General features: G+C 40.4%; 3 protein-coding genes across 4 annotated transcripts; 2 read left to right on the top strand and 1 right to left on the bottom strand.

The window, feature by feature from the left end:
- The first annotated feature begins 348 nt into the window (after positions 1-348).
- ndufb7 (NADH:ubiquinone oxidoreductase subunit B7) lies at positions 349-3,201 on the top strand. Its single transcript, XM_067497810.1, has 3 exons — positions 349-610; positions 1,372-1,540; positions 3,043-3,201. The coding sequence occupies exons 1-3, from the start codon at positions 499-501 to the stop codon at positions 3,128-3,130; spliced, it is 369 nt and encodes a 122-aa protein (XP_067353911.1). The 5' UTR covers positions 349-498; the 3' UTR covers positions 3,131-3,201.
- A 230-nt stretch (positions 3,202-3,431) lies between these two features.
- Positions 3,432-14,622, bottom strand: tecrb (trans-2,3-enoyl-CoA reductase b). Of its 2 annotated transcripts, XM_067497808.1 has the most exons (12): positions 14,542-14,622; positions 11,281-11,331; positions 6,169-6,220; positions 6,033-6,077; positions 5,825-5,928; positions 5,558-5,673; positions 5,233-5,338; positions 5,014-5,086; positions 4,873-4,916; positions 4,692-4,749; positions 4,457-4,545; positions 3,432-4,149 (listed from the first exon to the last, which is right to left on the bottom strand). In XM_067497808.1, exons 1-12 carry the CDS (start codon positions 14,554-14,556, stop codon positions 3,976-3,978), a joined length of 927 nt encoding a protein of 308 aa, XP_067353909.1. In that variant the 5' UTR covers positions 14,557-14,622; the 3' UTR covers positions 3,432-3,975. The 2 variants fall into 2 exon arrangements, with proteins under 2 accessions (XP_067353909.1, XP_067353908.1); XM_067497807.1 differs by lacking the exon at positions 14,542-14,622 and having other exon boundaries at positions 11,281-11,865.
- Positions 14,623-15,751: 1,129 nt separating this feature from the next.
- Positions 15,752-19,846, top strand: dnajb1b (DnaJ heat shock protein family (Hsp40) member B1b). Its single transcript, XM_067497805.1, has 3 exons — positions 15,752-16,155; positions 18,332-18,930; positions 19,056-19,846. Exons 1-3 carry the CDS (start codon positions 15,936-15,938, stop codon positions 19,287-19,289), a joined length of 1,053 nt encoding a protein of 350 aa, XP_067353906.1. The 5' UTR covers positions 15,752-15,935; the 3' UTR covers positions 19,290-19,846.
- Positions 19,847-19,898: the final 52 nt, after the last annotated feature.

Raw genomic sequence — 19,898 nt, 5'->3', positions numbered from 1 at the left:
TGGGTACCAATACACACAACAATTGTAAATAAAACAGACCTAGAATATATTTGAGAAATGTAAAAATAATGCATCTTTCTGGATATGGCTGTCATATATATTTCCACACAACAATCGAGCACACAGTGAATCTGAGCACCTCAGAGGGTCTGGGTGATTTTGGGACCCAAAATGCAGTTGTGATGCAGCCTTTTAAAAATGAAAATACCGGAAAATGTTCATAATATAATATATGTTCAAAACGTAATATAATATATGTTTTTAAAGCATCACTATCTATCTGTCAGCGGAACCTTTGTGATTTGGCAAAGTAGGGAGGCGGTGCTTCATTGATGCACAGCTCCGATGTTTATTTCCGCTTAAAGGCGGAAGTAAAAACAGGGACTGGTGGAGGTGACCGAATGGCACATAGCAGCAACACTTTGTAAATTTAACAGTAGCACAGACTAGAATCAGACATTATTGCTTTAGCTAATAGCGTATAACCCCTTCGGTGCCATGGGAGCTCACCTGGTTAGACGGTACGTCACCGAGAGGGACACGGAGCCAGACCCAACGAAGAAATATGAGTTTGACCCCCACTTCGGCTTTCCTGAGCGGAAAGAGAGAGGTATGTCGGCTCGGGGAAATGTATACCTGCACCCTGCCTTGTGTTAATACTCTATGATTGATCTAAAATCGATTCTTTGATAGCCATACTAGTTTAGCTCTTTAAACATGAGCCGAGTTATATTTGTGCTAATGTCAGTAACAAAACGATAATTAGCTAGTTAGCTTCATAGCTAACCCAACTGTTGTTTGAGGAGTTCGTTATCATGTAGTGCTGCGATTTGCTCTGTCAGAGCGAGTCGGTTGTATGCATTTAACTGTAGCTGCTTGTTTGAACCACTGGGTACAAGGAATGTTAATATACGCATACGTATAGAATATATAAGGTATCATGAAAATAATAGCTTAGAGTACGTAGCTTAGGTAACGCAGCCATCTTAGCCACCAAAACACCAGCAGGTTGACAAGTGAAAATGTGTCCCTTTAACAAGACCTTTTTCACAGTTAAATGAGAAATATAACATCTCAATTAATACTTTCAGAAGATATTTACTGTGAATTCTGCTTACGTTATTGCAGTTTACACACACCCACACAAAATCTACAATATACAGTAAATAAATTACCTTGCGTAGTGTCCAGTTGTAGTCTAGTTTTTCCAAAAGACAGGATATTGATTTTTTTTTGCAGTTGGACATACACATAATATGTGTTTAGTTGTACAGAGACTTTAAAGTGCACAGGATTTAAAAAACTATCCATAATGTCACACCATGTCTTTGTAAAATGAAAAATCACCAAATATCTATTTTCCTTTGCCAGAGATGGTAGCGAGCCAGGAACAAATGAATTTGGCCCAGTTGCCTTTGGAGCAGAGGGACTATTGTGCCCATTACCTCCTGAAACTCATGAAGTGCAAGAGAGACAACTGGCCCAACTTCCTGGCCTGCAAGCATGAGAAACACGACTGGGACTACTGTGAACACCAGGAGTAAGTGTTTGTAGTGAGGCCAAAATGTTTTTTCATTGGGTATTTTGTTTTAAACGATTGACTCATAAACAGCAATGGTTTGAATAGACAAACTTAATTTTTTTAGTTTTTCGAAAAATGTGTCTAGCTGATACCCCATTTAAACAAATGATACTGGGTAACACACAGTATACTCACCAGCCACTTTATTAGGTACACCTTGCTAGTACTGAGTTGGACCCCTTTTGTAGTGGTTTAAGGGATCATAGTTGATCTCTCACCACGGATTGGTATGTACATGATCCACAGATAAAAAAGCCTGCAACTTTAAGCTATGTGAGGTGTGAGCTTCAAAAATAAATGAATAAATAAATCCACTTTGTCCAGACCTTCCTCTACCACCTTTACTTCACTTAAGCAAAATTCCTAGTTTATTTATTTGGCTTAAACTGGACACTGAATTACATTGTGCAGTAGCCACCAGAGGAGCAGTACAAAGTGGTCATAAAGGCATGGACATGGATAGCAACAATCCTCAAATTATGGTTAGATGCAACTAAGGCGCCTAATGTGTGCCAAGAAACTATCTCTACATCATTACATCACCACCACCAGCCTGAACTGTTGCTACAAAACAGGAGAGATCCATGCTTTCATGTTATGTATCTGTTTCCTGGTCTTGGCTGACAGGAATGGCACTCACTGTGGTCTTTTGTTGCTGTAGCCCATCAGTTTCAGGTTTCAATGTGTTGCGCATTCAGGGATGCTTATCTGCATACCTCAGTTGTAACAGCTGGTTGTTTGAGTTATCCATGTCTTTTTTTTCAGCTCACATCAGTCTGTACATTCCCATCTGTAATCAATAAGGTATTTTTGCTTAGAGGACCGCTGCTTACTGGATAATCTTTTTCAGACCATTCTCTTTAAACCTTCAAAGATGGCTGTACTTGAAAATCCCAGTAGGTCAGCAGTTTCTGAAACACTGATGAACAGCCTGTTTGCTACCAACAACCGTACCACATCACTTAAATCTTCCGCATTCTGATGCTTTGTTTAAACCAGCAAATTGTCTTGACCATGTCTACCAGCCTACAGTAAATGCACTCATTTGCTGCCATCCAATTGACCGTTTAGGTATTTGCGTTAACAAGCTATTGAACTGGTGTACCTAATAAGTGGCCGTTAAGTGTATATTGAGATGCCTGTAAGCATATCTCACCATACAGGATTTAGTTTTTTGCCCTAAAAGATAAAGTGAAACCTGTCAGCCAATAAAAATTACAATTTACAGTATAGTTGAACTCACTGGCATTGACAGTACTAAAAAAAAAAAAAACACTGTTGCCAAGCTGCTATAGATTTATAGAAAATAGAACAGAGCACGAAACTGACATTTTAGGTTAAAACATTGAAGGTTTAAAAGATATTTAAATTCCTATTTAACAACATAATATTAAAGTCTTCACTCGGTATGAAAATAACACCTTGCTATTAACCATGTACCCTGTGTTTTCTGCTTTTAGCTATGTGATGCGTATGAAAGAGTACGAGAGGGAGAGGAGGCTCCAGCTGAGGAAGAAGAGAACTGAGGTTCAGGCTCAAGCCGCATAATCAGTACATCCTCTAAATCTTCATTGTATATACGTGCTGCTGTCCACAATAAACAATAGTTTAATCTTCAACCATCTGTCTTTTTACTTTCAAAACAAAATGTACTTGATGATCTTATTTAAGGTTTGCCACCAAAGAAATAATACAATTTTAAACTTAAGTGAGCCTTATAAATGTACAAATGTTGCCTAATAGCAATGCTACTTTAATCTATAAAACGTTTATGGCATAACTCAGTTGTGACAAGTCAGATACTCCAGAAGTTCAGTCAGAAAGGACACATTTAAAAAAACAAATCACATAAAAGCAAAGCAACATTTGTTTACTTAATAAATTACTCCAGACATCAAGAAAATTAAATGTCATAGTTCCAAATGTAGATGTTGAAATAGCAAAATTCAGTTTTAAGATTTGCTGAATATCACAAAATGCAATTTCAGTCCTAGCAAAAAAATAAGATGCATGAAGCATATAAGTGTTTGGACATCTTACAGTAATTATCTACAGTACACACTGGGTATTTTAAAGGTAAAGACTGCTCTGGGAGGATAATGTACACACATTTACTTTTAGGAACAGGTTTGCTTTTGACCACACAAAAAAATAAAAATTTGAAGAAAGTGTATTGTTTTACATTTTCACTCGACATGATGTGGATCAAGAACAGGAAGGAAGGGACAATACTTGGTATGGAGGATTGGACAGGGTTAGATTGTTTCAGGTAGTCATAAGTTCCAGTGTAGATTTTGGAGGAATTGAAGAAAGGAGGTTAACCTCTCAGTTAGGGGTGGAGATGTGGACACCTGATTCCAACAAACAGGGTGAGGAAGGTGTCAAGTAGTCCTCTACAGGATGAAGGGCAGAATGGGTGAGCGGAGAGGAGGGTAGTCACGGAACTCTTTCAGGTAGCTGCGGTGCTTCCCCTTGGCCCACACAGTCATCTGGATGAAACCCACCAAGGTGAAGAAAGCCACCGGCAGGCACTGGGTCATCAGTGTGAAGCCGAGCCAGGAGCCCAGCTTCAGGAGGAAGGAGAGACAAACACTTCTTTTTTACAATTACTCCCTGGATAATACCATACACTATACAGGAAAAGTAACTCAGGGCACAGGTCAAATCTGATAACACTAGAGGGCAGCTACAGCTATGTAAAACTTTCAGTCTGCACTTACAGTAGAGGTGAGATACCATAATCTACTATTTGACCCATTGATGACCCACTGACTAAATTAAACAGTTTTTTATACATTTATTCCCAGCAATCAATGTCCTGTTTACACAAAGAAAAAGCACTTTTCATGTACCATGATGAGTGAAACATGTTACCTCATAGGTATAGTTGGGGCAAGAGACCAGCAGAAAAATCCAAGTGAAGGGGTTCTTTGTTGGATAGGGGATCTTCCTGGTCTTAGACCCTGGATAAAAAGAGAAAACTAAAGGGGTCTTTCCTTCATCCTATTTGTTAAAGTTCGTGACAGTGAATAATAAATGGCAAACAATTGACAGGATTTTTTTAACATGGAAAGTAAAAGCCATTAGTAAGAGTGACAGGTGCATGTACCTGGCGGACGGAGATTTCGAAGAGCAATGTGGATGGAAAAGTTGCCAATTTGACAGAACTAAGAAGAAAACATTGGAAACAACACAAATGATTTAATACGGAGTGTATACAGAGATAATACAAATATAAATTATGACAAGTTTAGTTATTTATTATAATTTACAGAAACAAAGATTCTTACCAAGAAAATGATGAGGGCAATTCTAATCTGTTGCTCCCCATAGACTGCAACAAGACACAATTAACACATAGTAAGTAATGATAAAGGAGTTTGGTATATTAGTGTTTTCTCTTTCTGATGTGTAGCTCGGTGCACACTCACTAGGTGGTGTGTACAGCGGGTGGTTGATGTAATAGGCCATCCATGCTGCAAAGCCCCAATAGTAGGTACAGTTCTAAAATACAGAGAGTGACAGGAACTTTGTTTAGTTTGACAATGACAATGTGTATAGTACAACCATGGTAATCATTGTTCTACATTTTACAGATTGTTGAGCATATTAATATATGGTAAGTGTTTGAGCAGGAGAAAGCATCTTACCTTAAAGATGTTGCGTAATGGCATTGTTCCATGAGAGAAGCGATGGACAAACAGTGTCTCCAGCAGCCTCTTAACATAATGGAAAGAGTGACACATACAGGCCAGACTGGAAAAAGCAGACACTACAGTTACTTCGAGGATACAGGAATATGGCTTCCTCACAGTGAAGTCGCTTCTAAACTCACCATTTAACACAGGTCTCGTTTGTAGAATTTGCACAGAAAATGTTATTAACTATAATTTGTGGTTTTATAGGCCACAATTTTCTACATAAAAAGGTAATGCCAACACAAACAGGTGGTAAATGTGTGTTGGAGACACTCACTGTACGACCCAGTGTTTACTGGTGGTGAAGTCATATTTGGGTGTGTAGATGAAGGGAACCCTGAAGTAGAACATCAGGTAGATGACCAGAGGACCAGTGTACTCTGTCAGAAAGACCTCAAAAAAAACAAAAAAAAACCTATGAACTTCAATGAAGCAAATTAATCTCTGGGAGATTCTGTGTAAAACACAATTCCTCTTTTATTCTGCATGAAATGTAAATCTAGATATATTTGATCCTGCTCACACGTATGTGGTTTGTACTTACTGTCACCCAGCTGATCTGGGCTCCCAGGTCTCTGAAGTAGAATGTTGCTGTGGTTCCCACTGGGAGATGCTGCAGAACATCCTCATCCTTCAGAGATTTCCCCTCTTAAACATGCATATATGTACTTTATGAGATCTAAAAGAAATTATGAGCAGTAAAACATGCACTTCAATTGTACTGACAAACGATCACACTTTGCCCGACTTACTGGGGTCGAGGCGAATGGACTGTCTGGCTGGGTACCACTGAGGATCTGAAAGATACAGGTCAATTCAGTATTTGTGTGTTGTTTAAAGATTTCCTTGATCTTAAAAATAAGATGCCTGCAGATAGATGGCACTCACGGCTCTTGTGGAACATAGACTTGATCTCCCCGATAGTGGCATTTGGCTCGACCTACAAATAACATCACAAAAAATAAGTCGGGGGACATGCACTCACACAAAGGAACAGTTAATATCCCTGTTTCCATTCATGACGGTAAATTTAGCTCTGTCTTTGTGCACACACCCATTATTTAACAGCTGGTATCAGACTTTCATAGAGCCTTTGCACAAACACACAACTACAGCCAAAGAACACGACCTTTTGCCAGGATGCCAAGATCGGCCTAACTTGCCTAAATATAAACAAGTTGAAAAGTCTAATGCCACGGCTTCCTCTCTCGTGGTAGTGACACCAGCTGCAACAACAACTAAAGCATGAATTTGTTTTTTTCTGCCTTTGTATTAGACAATGGTGATGAGCCATTCTTAGGGAGAACTAAAGCAAACAACTGGTCTGATCCGGTCCAACAGGCCAGTCTGAATAATTTGTATAGCCAGCAAATAACAGTATTAGCACAACTGAGATATGAATGAAAGGATGTCTAAAGTTTTTTGGCCCATTTTGGCCACTTTGTATTATTAGATACCTAAAATTATTGAGTTATTTATGGCATTTATTTACATAGGCCTTTTTTTATTCAGTATCTTTTTGACACATTAAAATAAAAACTGTATTCTACTTACACTTATGTTTAAAGAGATTCTTTATCAAGTACTAGAGGTTCTGCTTCAAAAATATAACATGTATTGGGGCATCTGGCAGTTGAGTGGTTTAAGACCACAGTCTCTCCATTTTTCAGGTTCACCATGATCACAGTCACACACCCCAGGAACCACTGGAGCAATTTGGTGCTAAGGGACCTCCTTAAGGTCACCATACTGGTGTTGATGTCCACCAAACTTTGAACCTGCCTGCAATGAGGCCCTTTAACTGATCAACACTGGCTACTGACAATATCAGAGTTTAGACCATTTTGCCAACCTACAATTCTAAATTCAGTCACTCTATGGTGTGCCCAAATTATTTTTAACATTCACACACTCTACTTTTCACTCTATTTGGAGCAAAATACTGCACTGTAGAGTGTGAAGGAGAGAGGTAAAGAAACACACCTAAAGTCGACGAATGAATCACATTCTCCAAGACACAAAAAAACCCAGTAAACTCAGAAATTAGGAACGCGTGGCTTTCTAGAGGAAACCTATGCCATATAAACTACAGTATGTAAAAGGGCTCCAGAGGTTTTTTGTCTTCATTCCTAAGAAGAAAGATTGTGTTTATGTAAGACTTTATGCCTTCTTGTCATCTCCTTGGTTTTAATTTTAAGCAGATGACCTGAATAAACTGGTTGTAAAAGGAGATTCAGGTGCAAGAAGAGCCTGCTAGATGTGCCAGAGGCAGGAAGTCACTTAAAATGTCTAAATAGTGGGACGTGTCAGACATGGGAGCAGGTAGTATTAGATTCTCAACAAAAAGCAGCTGCTTTTATTTCCTCAAAACCTTAAGTGCTGACATATCCACCCCCCCAAGGAGCTTCACCAAAGGTGCCCACATCTTGCGCCTGAATGACTTGAACGTCACTCCTGTCTCTGCAGCAATAACCATCTAAGCAGAGCAGGTGAGGAGGGAGCTATGCAGATTTCTCCCCACAAAGGCTGGAGGTTCTTGATGGAGTCAGCCCCACAGTACTGCAAACCTGTGCCCCACAGCAATGTCTCATCCTTCAGCATATCTTCAACCTGAGCCGGCAGCTGGAGATGGCGCCTGGGGATGGAAAACATCATGCCTGGTGCCAGTAGGAAGCTGTAGCTCAGTTGGTAAGGCAGTCATCCATGGGCCACAGGCTCAGTGGTTTGAGCCGCGCTCCCGGCTACATGTCAAAGTGTCCTTGGGCAAGACACTGAACCTGAAGTCGCTCCCGGTGGGTCAGATGAGCACCTTGTGTGTGTATACCAACATTGTAAAGCGCTTTTGGATAAAAGCGACATTTATCATTTAGTACAGACATTGGCCCAGTTTCCTCAGTGACTACAGACCAACCTCCCACATCATGAAAGTGTTCCTGGGCTTCCTCAGACCCCTGGTGAAACCATCTCTGGACCCCCTCCAGTTTGCTTATCAGCCTCAAATGGATGCGCTCATCCACCTGCTACAGCACATTTACACCCATCACATTTCACTGTATGGGGCTGTGTAGCCAAAGAATGCTGACATTGGCCATGCTGACTGACCCTTGTTCTCTGTGGCATTATTAAGATCACCAGTATTGAGGTTGTGGTTGATCATGTATAGATTGCATCATAATATATTTCTACCCAGGACATGGGGATTCTCTGCCCTATAAAACACACTTATTCATCCTACTGTGTCATGAGCCCAAATCCGTGAAACGCTGGTTATTGAGAGGTGACCCAGGGATGAACCCTGTCAACTTGCCCAGGTTGGTTGGTATGACAGGTCATTCATTGAGGTTACTAAACAGATGCTACAGGTGAGATTAGAATAATCAGACAGTGATGGTGAGGGGATAAGGGGACAGGCCTGGCTCTCTGATGAAGCTGTTAACAAGCTAACTACTGTAGCTTAACCTAAGCACATACAGTAAAATGGAGGCTGGGTCAAGCCCTTGAGTATTCTTTGCTTTGGTGAGAGTAAGACATCCAGCTTCAATAAAAAGGTCTTATCTGTGTGTCAACTAACCATCTACATGCAGTAGGTGTATGAGAGCCCAGATTACACCAAATATAATTTAGTAAGTGTGTGTTAAAAACAAACATCTAGTCAGATTTCACAGGCATTTTTTTTAATTGTTGCAGCCTAAAATGCCTTGTCTAAAAATTGTGATCAATATTGTAATGTTTTTATGATTATTTAAATTGTAATGTCACAGGGGGTTGGTTGAATTACTTGTTCCCAACATTTTAAAGTCCCAGGTGGATTGACTAGTGTGAAATTACTATTAAGCAATTAAACCTTTGAACTTCAGAGGAAGTTGAAAAGGACTAGAAAGAAACTTGTGATCATTTTCTGATCACTCTATTTCAGTGCTGAACACAGAATATGATTTAAAAAGTCCCATATATTGTTTTTCCATTCAATTCCCTTGAAGGTTTCTGTTGACTTGTAGTTATTTTCCTCACACACCATTTTATCCATCTGCTGCAGACTGACGACATGCAGCACTGTACATGCCTTGGCTTCTGTTCACATAGTCCTGAAGACCACAGGCCATTTTCAGCAGAATGACATCACTCAGAAACCACATTTGTAACCCCTCTAGCCTCCCTCCTTTCCACTAGCCTTATTCTGTATCAGTCTCAGTCCTACTTGCCCTGACTTAGAACCTTATTTCTAAATCAATTTGTTTAGCTCTCTTAGCCTACTTTTGGAAGTCTGTCCCCCAAAGGGCCCTTTGTCCAAATTAAGATTGATATTAGTCATAGACATGAAGCGCCCACAGATGTAAAGATTACAGGTGCTATCACCATGGAAACTCTGCCAAGCTGACAAAGAGGTATAATCCAGTAAGGACAGCACATTATAGTTGGTGGGCTAAAGAAGTCTTTAACAGGCCGAGTCTGCCCAGACTGACAAGATAAGACACACCAGAGTAAACCGCAGTAATGCAACTCTATACACAAACAAGCCTCTAACCAACAACACACTAAACCATTCTAATGCAATACAGCCCTGATTTACTAGCCAAGTGCTAATAAATTAAAGGTTTACAGGACAGACACCAGATATTCCATGATTAAACAGTAGGCCTAAAGTCCGATCAAAATAAATATGGTTAATACAATAATAATATCCTTTAGTCCTGGCTCTAAACACAACTTAAGTCCTTCAGTCTATGTTACAGAGGCCAAATGATCATAACGTAAAAGCCTATTGCCCTGTTACATCTGTACGAACTGGCACATTTTAAAATGCATCACTTTGCAATTTCACAGGTGGGATTTATGCTCCATAACAGAGGCAGGGCTGAGCACTGCTGCCAGTGATGTGTTAACATTACTGAAAATGTCCTTTTTGGAATGTGAGTTGTTGTTTTTTTTATTTACAACTACAAAAACCAATAGTAGTCCTAATAGGAAACTTTTAATCTACTATTTTGCCTTTTAGAAAGGCACCACCTGTAACATAGAATAATAAATAACCTCATCACATCAGACAGTGGACAGCCAAGGCCAACAGTCAGCAGGCTGCTCAAGGGCCACAAAAAGGCCTCTTTAAGTGGCATATTAAGAGCATATCGCATTTTCTTCAGATACTCAGCTGCAATATATTTCACGGATCTTAGTTTGAAGGACATATGCTTAAACCCACAGTTCTCTGCATGACAAGAATTATAGCTACCTGAAACAGTGCAGCTAGTAGGAAAGAAACAACAGGGACCAAAGTGACTGTAACATAAGGCTTACGTGAAATAATGAGACCGTGTACTTTTCTAAGATTTTCCCTCCTCTGCTTTATGAACTCACATTTCATGAGCACAATTCACAAAAACTATTCAAACCACTCTCACTGATAGGTTATCACTCATAATCATAAATTCCAATGTCATCATCAGTCATCTAATATCCTTGTAGTGACACTTTTCACAAATACCTTTTTCTATGCAGGAGACCTGTTGCTCAGACCCAACTGCAGTGTGGAGGCCATAAGCTGTGGTGCTGTGACAGTTTCAGTTGTGAAATGAACTGCATTAAGTCTGCCCATACAGTGACCACAGAGCCGAATGTCCAACAGAGTCAGAGGGAAAGGGTTAACTTTCAGCAATTTTATCTGTGCATGCCTTAAAGTGACGATATCCTGATAAAAGAGGCAGGGATGTTGTTACTTGTGTGAGAGGTGCTTCAGTGGGTCTCATTTACAGTAGGAGTGGTGCTCATAGGGATACGCACCCCCCCACTGACAGAGAACTACAGATACAGCTATGTTCTAGAAAGTGCTTGACTCACATACACACCAACATTATATTACAATGTTGAATCTGTTGCATTTAGTAAACAAAAGGAAATACAGGTACATGCACTCCATAAGACAACTACTGATGATTGTAATGAGGTTATAACAGTAGGATATAACATAAAGATAAAATGTAATAAAGTTTCAAGAGTTCTCACCTTGTCCAGGAAGCAGAGCTTGTCCTTGGTCTTGGCATCCAGTATCTCCACCTCAAAGAAAACAACAGCCTTTTTAGCTTTTTTAGCAGGTTTGCGTTTCACTGGGGCTTGAACTGGCAGCAGGGCAGCTACTGCTGCCCCATTAGCTGCCTTTTTACCCCCAGTGGCCTGTAGCGCTAGGGCATCCATGTCTACAGTGCTCCTCCTGCACTTAGTTTTGCCCTCACTCTTCCTTCAGTTCTCTCGTCACTCTCTACCTCAGATCCACGTGAAGCCAGGGAGGAGAGGGGCAGCCCTCAGCTGTGGAAATAAATCTGTCTCCCCCTGCTCCTCTGGCCCTCCCTCTTCCTCTCATTCCTTCACTTCTGGCGAGCTGCTTTATTTAACTCCCAGCTGACCCCCAGAGTGCAGACATATGCGACAGGTTGTGTGTGCAGTTACATACACAGGAATGCCCAGTGCCCCCCGGGAAAGTGTCTACAGGAGATTATCTGTGTGTAGCTCATGAAGAAAACTTCTGGAGCAGAGATTGGAAGCTTCACTCGCTTGGTTTTGGAACGTAACTCCCACTCTAAAAAGGACACCTGATGACCCGACACCTCAACCTCCGGCTAGATGAGATGTTATGACAAACAGTAATCCCCCACCCAGCCTTTTCCAAGTTTTACCCCCTCGCTTCCTCTCCCAAGCTAAAGATAAATATCCAACTCTGCCCAAATAGCCCTTGCCTACAGACCCCCAAACCCTATCTACACCTATGTAATAAGGTCATAGGCTCACTGTTACACTTTGGCCCTACTAGTTCATCTACAGCATAGGCGTCATCATCAACATTTAATCTGACACTCAGACACTTGAATTAACCACCTTAGGGTCTCACAGACACCTTGAATGACAGATCACCCAGTCACACACGTGTCCCGCTTTCCACCCACCAAGGAGTGATAATACCCTAGACTCTGGGGCCTTAAGCTGGGGCATTCCCTGTGGCAAAGCCCAACTTCACCTCCCCCTTAACGCCATTGATGAGCTGTTGGGATACAGTTTCCGTTATGAATGAAAGACATTTAGTCACAAGTGTCTATGTGAAGGTTTTGACATTTATTCAATTTATGAACTTAGATACATGGATATACAGTAAAAAATGTGAAGGGATCTATGTTCTGTTACAGTTTATTATTATCAAGACTGGGCCACCTGCTTTTCTACAACTTTTAGGACACCTTAAAATGAATTTTAAAAAATTAATTAATGTAAAAATTAAACACTGAGGCACAATTAAAACAAGGTGAATTCTGCAGTTTAGACTTTGGGGAGAGAACCCTATCAATCTTCTGTGTCAGTCAATCCCACTGACACTGGACCTCCCCCACCACAGCTATATAAAGCCTCTGCCTGGCAGTGACAGTCTGTCCTGGTAATTTACTTTGGGGTGAGAGTGTAGCAGGGAGAAATAAGATTAAATCTTAAAAGAGGGGTTGTTGTTTCTCTGGTTTCCCTTTTCCCGCCAGAAGGTAAGAAAACTGTTTTCCCTAAAGCTAGAAGAACTTTGTCTCTTTTTCGACTGAGATAATCTGGAAATGCTTCTTGGCTGTGCACTCCTATGAGTAGATGGATTTGAAAGTAATGTAGCTCTCTGGTGCTAATGACACTGAATATACTAGAATAAGGATCTAAAAGGAAAAATTACAATTTGACATGACTAGCTTGATTTATTTATTTTTAAACGTGAATTTGGTAAAAAAGAAAAAAGTTTAAAAACTCGAGAAAACTCACTTCAACAAGCAAAGGTGTGAACACTCACTTTGAGCAAATTGTACATGCTGCTCGTGGCATTAGTCACAGTCCACACCTGATCACATTTATGACTTGAGTGCATGTTGAGGCTGCAAACAATCGCAACATTGGCCAACAATTTATTGGCCAATCAATTAGATTATCTGTTCACATATATGAAAACCTTTGAACCAACATACTGTACTTGCACACTGCTGTTATATCATATGCATTGAACTGATTAACCTAGATGTACTGTAACTGCAAAACTTTGTACCAAGTTTGCCCTTTCCTAAAAAAGGACACGACCATTTTGTCAGAAATTCTAAATCATTTGGTATTGAAATATCAAATCAACATGTCATCAACCCATCAGTTTTTCCTTCTATACTGAAAAACCTGAAGAATCTCAGATTTCAGTGCAAAACCAGGTTTAATAAGCTCTACTGGCCTACAGGTCTACAATGTGAGCATACACACAGGCCTGGCCATCACAATGAGATTTCATACATATGTTAAGAATGGGGGGGGCTAGTGACTCAGTGGGACAAGCAGAAAGCTGTTAAGAATATGCACACAACTCCATTTCAAATTCAGCCAATGACATGGCATAGGAGGTGCTAACTGAGGACAGCCAGCCATGTTCAGTTAAGTGAGTGAATACTACAGAATATCGCAAGCTTCAAACATCCATAATTCAAAATTGAGAGCATATTTATCACGTCACTATATTGTAATTAATGTTGCTCTTAAAACTAATAAATTCAGCTGCTTTATTGTGACCGTTTCCAATGCGCAGGTTACAAAAGCCACCTCTGTGAGCAAAAAGAAGGGGAACCGGAGGAGCCAGACAGCTTCAGATCCTGTCTGATGGGTTTTAGGTGCACATGGAACTCCATTTGTTCACATGCAGAGAAGCTTTCAGTTCTTGCAGCATAGTAAATTTATTTCAACATTAAGGTTAAAAAGAAAACAAATAAATAAAGCACTGTGTTTTCCAAAATTGGCTACCAAAATTCCATGGCCAATCCGGATTGCACACCGTTCTCCTGCATTATTGGGTAATAACAAGATAAAAGCGCAGTGAGTCATTCAAGCCACAGATGGCGATGGAGCCGAGCACTAGCCTGTACACAGGGGGCAAGTACTCAATGTAAAGAGACATACAGCTTATAATTGGATTTTACCAAATGGACAACACACGTGTAATTCCTCATAATAAATTGAGGGCACACCTTGACTTTCAGCCAATACAACAATTCACTTCCGTCCATGAGAGGCCACAATACCCCGGTCACAGCAACCAGTCCGTGACAGTGGGTGGTGTGCAGCATGCGATCCTCACTGCTCATGTTTAAGGCTGTAAATTTAACAGTTCTGGTGGATTTTACACTTGGAGAAATCCCAGGAATTTATCTGGTTAATTTAATATTTTCTCCAATAAGCGCCCCATTGACGGTTTAGAGTTTCAGAGACACCTCTTACCTCGTAGTGCTTCATCTTGGCAGCTCGAACCCCCTTCCTTAATATCCCAGATAAGTGACAGAGCAGTGTCCAATCAGAGGAGTAATATACAACGGCTGACACCACAGTAGGCGGGAGCCGCAGTCAAGAACAGCCAATCACAACCACCAACAATCATGTGTAAACGCCCACTCTGCCAGCGAGGTGGCGAATGAGATTTAACTAACTGTAGCGCATATTCTAACGTAATTGGATCTTTGGCGTAGCAAGAGTTCACGTCCGTGACCGCGATCAGGTGAGGGTTGCTCTTTAGCAACCCTGTTCGATTGTGTGGAGCCACCGATGAAGGCTGACTGAAGAGTACAATAGTTCGACTTTTCAATTTTAAAACCTTTAGTTGTAGGTTAGTCTCAATTAGCCAGTATAATTACATCAATATAGAAAAAACATTTATATCCACACGATGAATAACATAGATTAATATATTTTCATATACACTGCATTAGATACAACAGCTCGGATAATCAATCTTGATGTGCAAATATTTTTAAATACACCGGCGTAAATATGTGCTATGTATTAAAATATATCATGTGGGACAATCTAGAGTTTCCTTCTGATTGCTGCCTTTAAACTATATTTTATGATTTGGTATCGTATTTGTCTGTGAAAAATAAATATAAGTTGAAACACAAGGTGCCTACAGGAAGCCTACTTAGATTATTTTCCTGTTTCTATTAAAATGTCTCAAAGATGAATGTAAAAAATGCGGCAGATAAAAATGACATACAGTATGCTTTAACGTGTTTTCAGATTTGAAATATTTTTCAGGATTTTGTCTTTCTAACGATAAAGCCACCGTTGTTGCACTTGCAACTAGCATGCAGAAGATTTAGTATTCTAATCTGGACGACACTCAAGCCTAACAGACGCTCCTTCCAGCAGTCTACTCAGGGTTCTGTGTGGGGAGTTTGTTTATTAATTAATCATAATAAAGTCAAGAGGCTAGCACAAGCCTTTGTATATTAGTAATGTCTATGAGGACATCTAAATTAGTTTTGCTTGGCATCAGGACTGGAAAAACAACTCCGACATAAATAATGGGCAGAAAGCTAAACAACTGTGTTTAAAGGAGATCGGACGCCCATGTATTCCTGTTGGTTGTTACCTTGCAGGATTATTTCCCACAGTAATGAAGGCGGCACGCACTGCCGTCCCCCCGTGGGCGTGTCCCCGCTGAAGCGTCACGTTGGAGACCGTTCGGGCTGTTTATGGAACACTCTGGAAGTTTCCACGTAGTTTATAAAGGGAATGGCTGGAGTACAGCGGGTTGACTTTTCACACTGAGGACGGACTGAGGGCGACTATTAAACTTCATCCACAGCCCTTTCCACGTAAACCGAGCAGGCCGCTGGATGGTCAAAATGGGCAAAGACTACTACGAAATTCTGGGGATTAAAAAGGGGGCATCGGAGGACGACATAAAGAAAGCGTACCGCAAACAGGCTTTGCGGTATCACCCCGACAAGAACAAGTCACCGGGAGCAGAGGAGAAATTCAAAGAAATAGCTGAAGCCTACGACGTTTTGAGCGACCCCAAGAAAAAAGAGATTTACGATCGCTATGGTGAAGAAGGTAGGGTCTATCCTTACAGGTGCATGTTAGCTAACTTCAATAACTTACTATGTAAATGTAACTTCTTATTTACAGCAACATTAGCTCAGTTAACGATCTAATATCAAACCCAAATGGGAGCAAACAGCCCGGGTTACTGTTAGCTAACAGCCCTCGCAGCTCCTCTCAGCCCCAGTTAGGACTTGTTTCTGGGACAGGGAGGTGCCAACAAGTAAACTCACATTGCATATTTCTGCAGTGATTCAGTGAGAAAGCCCAAGTTTAGGACAAGGAGCTGGGAGTTTCTGATGGACCGCGGGGTGGCTACCCCGAGAGGTGTTCTTGAATTGGGTTTCCCTTAACCCTCCAGCTAGCAGGGGGGAGAGAGTCTGCTCGCGACGCCAGTTATTGTAGGGAGACCGTTAGAGCATTGTGTCAGTGTCTATTTGTAGGGCAGAAACCGGAAATGGTTACAACTTTAGGGAAAGACCTGATGTTTTCTAACATGTACTTACATGAGATTCATCCCATATTACTTTGGAAGGCTTAACTTGTGAGAGGAGATTAGTCATCTCAGTATGGCTCCAGATTTGTTACCATGGCAACAACATCATTCCAAACAGTACTTCATGTCTGCATCATGTTTTATTCTCATGTAAAATTACAAGCAAAGTGTTTATTATTGTTTCTATAATAATCATAACTTCCATCCTCTTGGAGCCTAACTACTTCAGCATATTTTCAGCTAAAAACACCGTTCAAACTTCAAAACATTCAGCTTTTAAAGGACATTACTTGTATTCTGCTTTGTATCTTTCATACTTTAAAAAAATTTTTATACATTTTAAAATTATTACTTTGATGACATTATCAATGACCTCACTTGATTGCCTTTGAAGTTTTTAAGGCTAACTAGCTTTGAAGATTTGCCAACCAGAATATAAAGAAGATCATTTAGTTTTGGCTATTTCAGCAAAAACGTTTTAGCTTATTTCATCTTTGCTTGGAAAATTCTTTCAGTGCCGTAGCATTCACAGTGCTTTTTCTAGTCTAAATTACAAAGCTATAATAAACAAGATTAATTTGTAATTATTTACATGTCACCACTATTAACCATTCAATGCCGGCACATGTATTTTTTAACTACTTCAATTTGGGTTAGTTGTTAGCTAAGAACATTTCCAAACAAGGAGGCTGTTGGACTTTGACAGTTTTATCACAACAGCTGGTGCCATAACATTTTTGGAGTTTGTGCCACAGTTCCTCTGGTGGTCTCTGTAAACTATGAAGCTGGAAGTTCATTGGATGATTGAATGAAAATCAGTTGGAACTTTTCTTGAGGATGAACTCGTTGTTTTGATATTTTTTGTCTCTTGAACTGCAACTTCACTAGTTTTCAACCTGCTTTTTGTGATTCCTGTTTTGGGCGTAAGTACTGTATATGAATGTAATTAACTTTCTTCTGCCTTGTCCATATACTTAAAGATTTAAAACCCCCTCGATACAATGTGATTTGGTTTTCCTTTCAGATTATGCCATCTTAAACAGCAGATTTAGATGAAATTCTTTAAACTGAGAAATGGCGTCGTTAGGAAATATTTAACCAGAAAGAAATTTAATACTGTACTCTACAAACTGGAACCACAGACAGTGTTACTCTTTAAGGGTTTCAATATACTTGTTTACCCAAGTGTAGGGTTAGACAACATCATTGTTCACATAGTGTTTGACAAAAGGGGGCACACTGGGGCCTAATCATCCTTGAACTATAATGGCACTTTTTCTTAATAAACTTCAGTTCCACAACACAAACAAAAGCTGTAGCAACAGAGGTTAATTTTCAGATCATGGAAACAACATAAATTGTAGTTGTGGACAGGCTCAGTACATTTTAAACAAAACTAATATTATTGTGATTTTAAAGCTGCTGCATTTTGATACTTTTCATTGCTCTTCACGTATGCATAGCGTTCATTTCTGACAACATGCAAACAAACAATCCAAATCAGGGCAGGTTATGTGAGGGTAGCATTTTGCATAAACATAAAGGTAGTTGACGGCAAGTATAGCTTGACCATTAGAACAACACTTTGTATTAGTCTGACAGTAAAACAACAAAGCAGCAATGTACCACAGAAAGATTTAGGACTTTTTTTTTGTAATTTCAAAATAATAACTGATTGTTTCTCACATCCAGGTCTGAAGGGTGGAGGCCCTGCAGGTGGTGGTGGCGGTGGACCTGGCACCTTCAGCTACACCTTTCAGGGTGACCCTCATGCCATCTTTGCAGAGTTCTTCGGTGGACGCAACCCCTTCGAACAGTTCTTTGGTGGTCGTAATGGGGGTATGGATGAGGATATGGACACTGATGACCCTTTTGCCCGTTTTGGGATGGGGGGTGGTGGAATGGGTGGGTTCTCACGCTCCTTTAGCTCTGGTATGGGAGGAATGGGCAGTCACAGTAGTGTTGTAAAGAAGCAACAGGATCCACCTGTTGTTCATGATCTCCGGGTAACCCTAGAAGAAGTGTTGTCAGGTTGCACAAAGAAAATGAAGATATCGCGTAAAAGGCTGAATCCTGACGGGCGAACAACAAGGTCTGAGGATAAAATCCTGGAGGTGCAGATAAAGAAGGGGTGGAAAGAAGGCACCAAAATCACGTTTCCTAAAGAGGGCGATGAGACTCCCACAAACGTACCAGCTGATGTGGTCTTCGTACTAAAGGACAAGCCACATCCTTTGTTCAAACGGGATGGCTCAGACATCATCTACACAGCCAAGATCTTACTCAGAGATGTAAGTTAACATTCCTAGTCACTCATTGTTCTTACAAAAACTGCTTTGTAAAAATCATGAGTTTACTAAGGGTCCTGTACCTTTTCATTCTCTGCCCTAATCAAAATATCCTTCTGCCCCATCAGGCATTGTGTGGATGTACAGTCAATGCACCCACACTGAGTGGTAAAACTGTGACCGTGTCAACAACAGATATTGTGCAGCCGGGAATGAAGAGGCGTGTGAGTGGTGAAGGACTGCCTTTCCCCAAACGGCCCGATCGTCGAGGCGACCTGATAGTGGAGTATGAGGTCAAGTTTCCAGATAGGCTTAGTCAGAGTGCACGGGACACCATTGCTCAGGTCCTTCCGAGATCTTAAAAAAGATAAAAGGACCCTCAGGACCTTGTCACATTAAGCTGTCAACTATTGTTTGTCAGTCATTACATGGACAATCATCTGGAGATTAAAATCACAGCAGACGAGAAGCAGGTCGCCTGTTTGTCAACCAAATGTAAATAGCACCATGGGAAAATGCTCACTGTGTACGAGTTCAGCATTTTACCAGCTAGATATTAAACATGACCAATATTATTTGGTGTTTGGTTTACTGAATAAAATATTTTGATGGAAATAAGTATATTATATAAAATGTATGTGTGCCATTCAATGGTAAGTGTTTTGTTAATAAACGCTAACATTTAGAAATAATTTTTATTTTTGAATTTTGCAGACATTCAAAAACATGATTGTATGCTTTAAAGTGTCCAGAGTTCAGATGGCACAGTACAAACCAGCTCACACGGCCGAGCTTTACATTCAACTCAAAACGGTTTGATGCTGAGTTTGCAATAAATGGCAGTACTTGTTTTAACAGAAGATTCAACAATTGTGGTTGAAGGAACAATAAAGACACACATTGCTGTCACAAACATGAACCAGAGGGGTCTTCATTAATAATTTATCACTGTCTTGTGATTGTAAAAAGGA

This window comes from Channa argus, chromosome 3 (assembly GCF_033026475.1).
Source record: "Channa argus isolate prfri chromosome 3, Channa argus male v1.0, whole genome shotgun sequence".
In the NCBI taxonomy this organism is placed as follows: Eukaryota; Metazoa; Chordata; class Actinopteri; order Anabantiformes; family Channidae; genus Channa; species Channa argus.
Note: the sequence above shows the minus strand (reverse complement) of the source record. Positions and strands in the feature narration are given on the sequence as shown.